This window comes from Aplysia californica, unplaced genomic scaffold (genome assembly GCF_000002075.1).
Source record: "Aplysia californica isolate F4 #8 unplaced genomic scaffold, AplCal3.0 scaffold01331, whole genome shotgun sequence".
NCBI lineage: Eukaryota > Metazoa > Mollusca > Gastropoda > Aplysiida > Aplysiidae > Aplysia > Aplysia californica.
Genome location: NW_004798601.1, coordinates 8,937 through 11,388, shown reverse-complemented (window position 1 = coordinate 11,388; position 2,452 = coordinate 8,937). Strand labels below are relative to the sequence as shown.

Below are 2,452 nucleotides of genomic sequence, written 5' to 3'. Positions count from 1 at the left end.
TGTGTTTCTCTTTGCTCAAACAAAAAGACAAAAAACAAACAAAACAAAACAAAACAACAACAACAACAAAAACAGGGCACATGACGCGGGTGGTTGGAGGGCGACACTGTTAGATTATATTTCTTTTTAAAATTTCCTTAGTTACTTCTATATATCTGTCTTGCTTTTTCTCCAGCACTAAAAGACCATTATGGTGTCGATGTGCGTCATTTTACTGAAACAGACAAACAAACAAACAAACAAACAAAACCAGAGCTAATGGCCTTGGTTCGAATCCCAAGGCTGTCCATCCACTTGGTTCAGCGTTCAATGAGACCGGGCGTCAACCTCTGGGGGTGGTTGGAGGTTGCTCTGGTGTGGTTTGCTCCTTCCTTCCTATCAAACATCAGCTATCGTCTGTATCCCTCCCTCTTCTTTTGTGTGTTTGTTACTCCCTCACATTACTTCTAATCTTGGGCGCTTATAAAATCACTTTTGTGTTACAAGTGCCTTAGAACTCTTACTAAAATGAAAACTTCTGCCTTTAAAATGAACTTATTCCCAGTTTCTTTACTATTTTTTATTGTTAAGATAACCACGCCCCATTATGATTTTTAAAAAATGTATATATTTTTTTTTAGATGCTGGTGTCTACGCCACCATCAACGTTAAGATGCTTTATCCATCTAAGCTCAAGTTGCGCAGTCAGAACCTCACTTCCTAAATACTTACTTACGTTTATTTTTTTAAATCCTCTTTTGCCGTTAAGCGTCGAGAGGAGATGCAGTTTTCTATGGTAGGCCAGCTCCGCAGCTCTTTCAGTTGTGATATTATTACTTCTTAGGATTTTCCTGACACACTCGATCCACCTTTTGAGTGGCCTTCCTCTTCCTTTATAGCCTGAGTGCTTGATGTTGTAGGCTTTCGAGGCTGGCTGGCCAGGTGACATACGTAACAGGTGGCCAAACCATTTTATCCTCTGTCTTTCTATGTAACGCAGACAGGACTCAGTGCCAACAGCTGGTCTTACTTCTTCATTTCTCTGTCTGTCTCGTCTTGTGATGTTAAGGGTTTTGCGGAGACTTTTCATTTCGCATGCAGTGATTTTGCTTTCATGGGTCTTACTTAATGCCCAGGTCTGACACTGGTAGAATTTAGGATCATTTAGGAGGTCCAGGTCTGAACATCCATGTCAATAGTAAACAACTGAAACATGTGAAGGAGTTTAAATATCTTGGCAGCACTTTTACTAAAAACGGGTCCCTAGACAGAGAAATAGAAATGCGAACTCAAAAAGCAAACGCTGTCACCTACCAGCTCGCACTCCTCCTATCTCATTCAAACATCTCCATGGACACAAAGAGGCAGCTTATCACCTCAATATTCAAACCAACATTATGCTACCAGTGCCAGACCTGGACCTCCTAAATGGTCTGATTCACTTGTGTCGATATGGGAATAAAAACACCTACATAAAAAAGGGACGAAAAACAACCAAAAACAAAACAAAACAAAACGAACCAAACCTAACCCAAAAACCATAACTTCCCCTCGTGCCTTCCTCCGTACTCCCTAGGTCTTCACACAGAGTCGCACGGCATGACGGGAAACTACATGTACGACATGTCACGTGACGAGTACTTCCTGATTGGCACCAACCCGGAACAGTCGAACCCACACTGGTGGGGCGGGGGGGAGCCGCTCTGGGTCACGGCTAACAGACAGGTAGATTTTCTACATCTATTTATTGAGTCAGGTACATCTATTTATTGAAATATCTAGACCTATTTTTAGAAACAGGTATTATAGACAGGTACATCTATTTATAGAGAGAAATGCATCTATTTATAGAGAGAAATGCATCTATTCATAGAGACAGGTGAAGCTATATATAGCATTAGGTAGATCTATTTATAGAGATGTAGATCAAGAGACCGTAAATATTTATATCGGATTTATAATCATTGGGTAGAAAAAGTTCCCTTCAGGACAATATAGTACCATTTCGTCATAATATTATCTGATCTTATCTTAGATCTATTTATAGAGGTTAGTGTTTACACCCTCTAACGTTAGAGAACATATAAATGCTGTCTACGTTCTCTAATGTTCAGTGCTTCCTAGCGTGGCACTGAATCCCGGCCGCGGAAGATAGATTTTTTTTTCTCCTCCTCTCGACTGACCAACAATTTGCCCCCGGACCCCCAACCAGGGCGAATAATAATTGGCAGGAGGAACAATTGGCAGGGGTCTGTGGGCCGCAGGAGGCCTCCGTAAGCTGAATAAAATTTGCAATTGAAGAGCTAAAATTTGACCTCTCTGAGCTTAAAATTAAAAAAAAATGTATTAGGCTCACAGACCAAGGAAAACCATTATTGAAGTTTAGTTAGTTTTAGTAGAGGTTTTACGGCGCTCGCAACTGCATAAGGTCATACGAGCGCCAGAAGATTAGAGGTGTTACAAGAGAGTAACA

At 40.9% G+C, this 2,452-nt stretch overlaps 1 protein-coding gene across 1 annotated transcript in view; it reads left to right on the top strand.

Annotated features, from left to right (window-relative positions):
- The window catches only part of LOC101856860 (glycerophosphocholine cholinephosphodiesterase ENPP6), a gene marked incomplete at its 3' end in the record, with an annotated part of 29,899 nt that overhangs the window by 19,306 nt on the left and 8,141 nt on the right, over positions 1–2,452 (top strand). Inside the window, 1 exon segment of the mRNA XM_005112603.3 lies at positions 1,556–1,704. Coding sequence (XP_005112660.2) covers positions 1,556–1,704 — 149 coding nt within the window.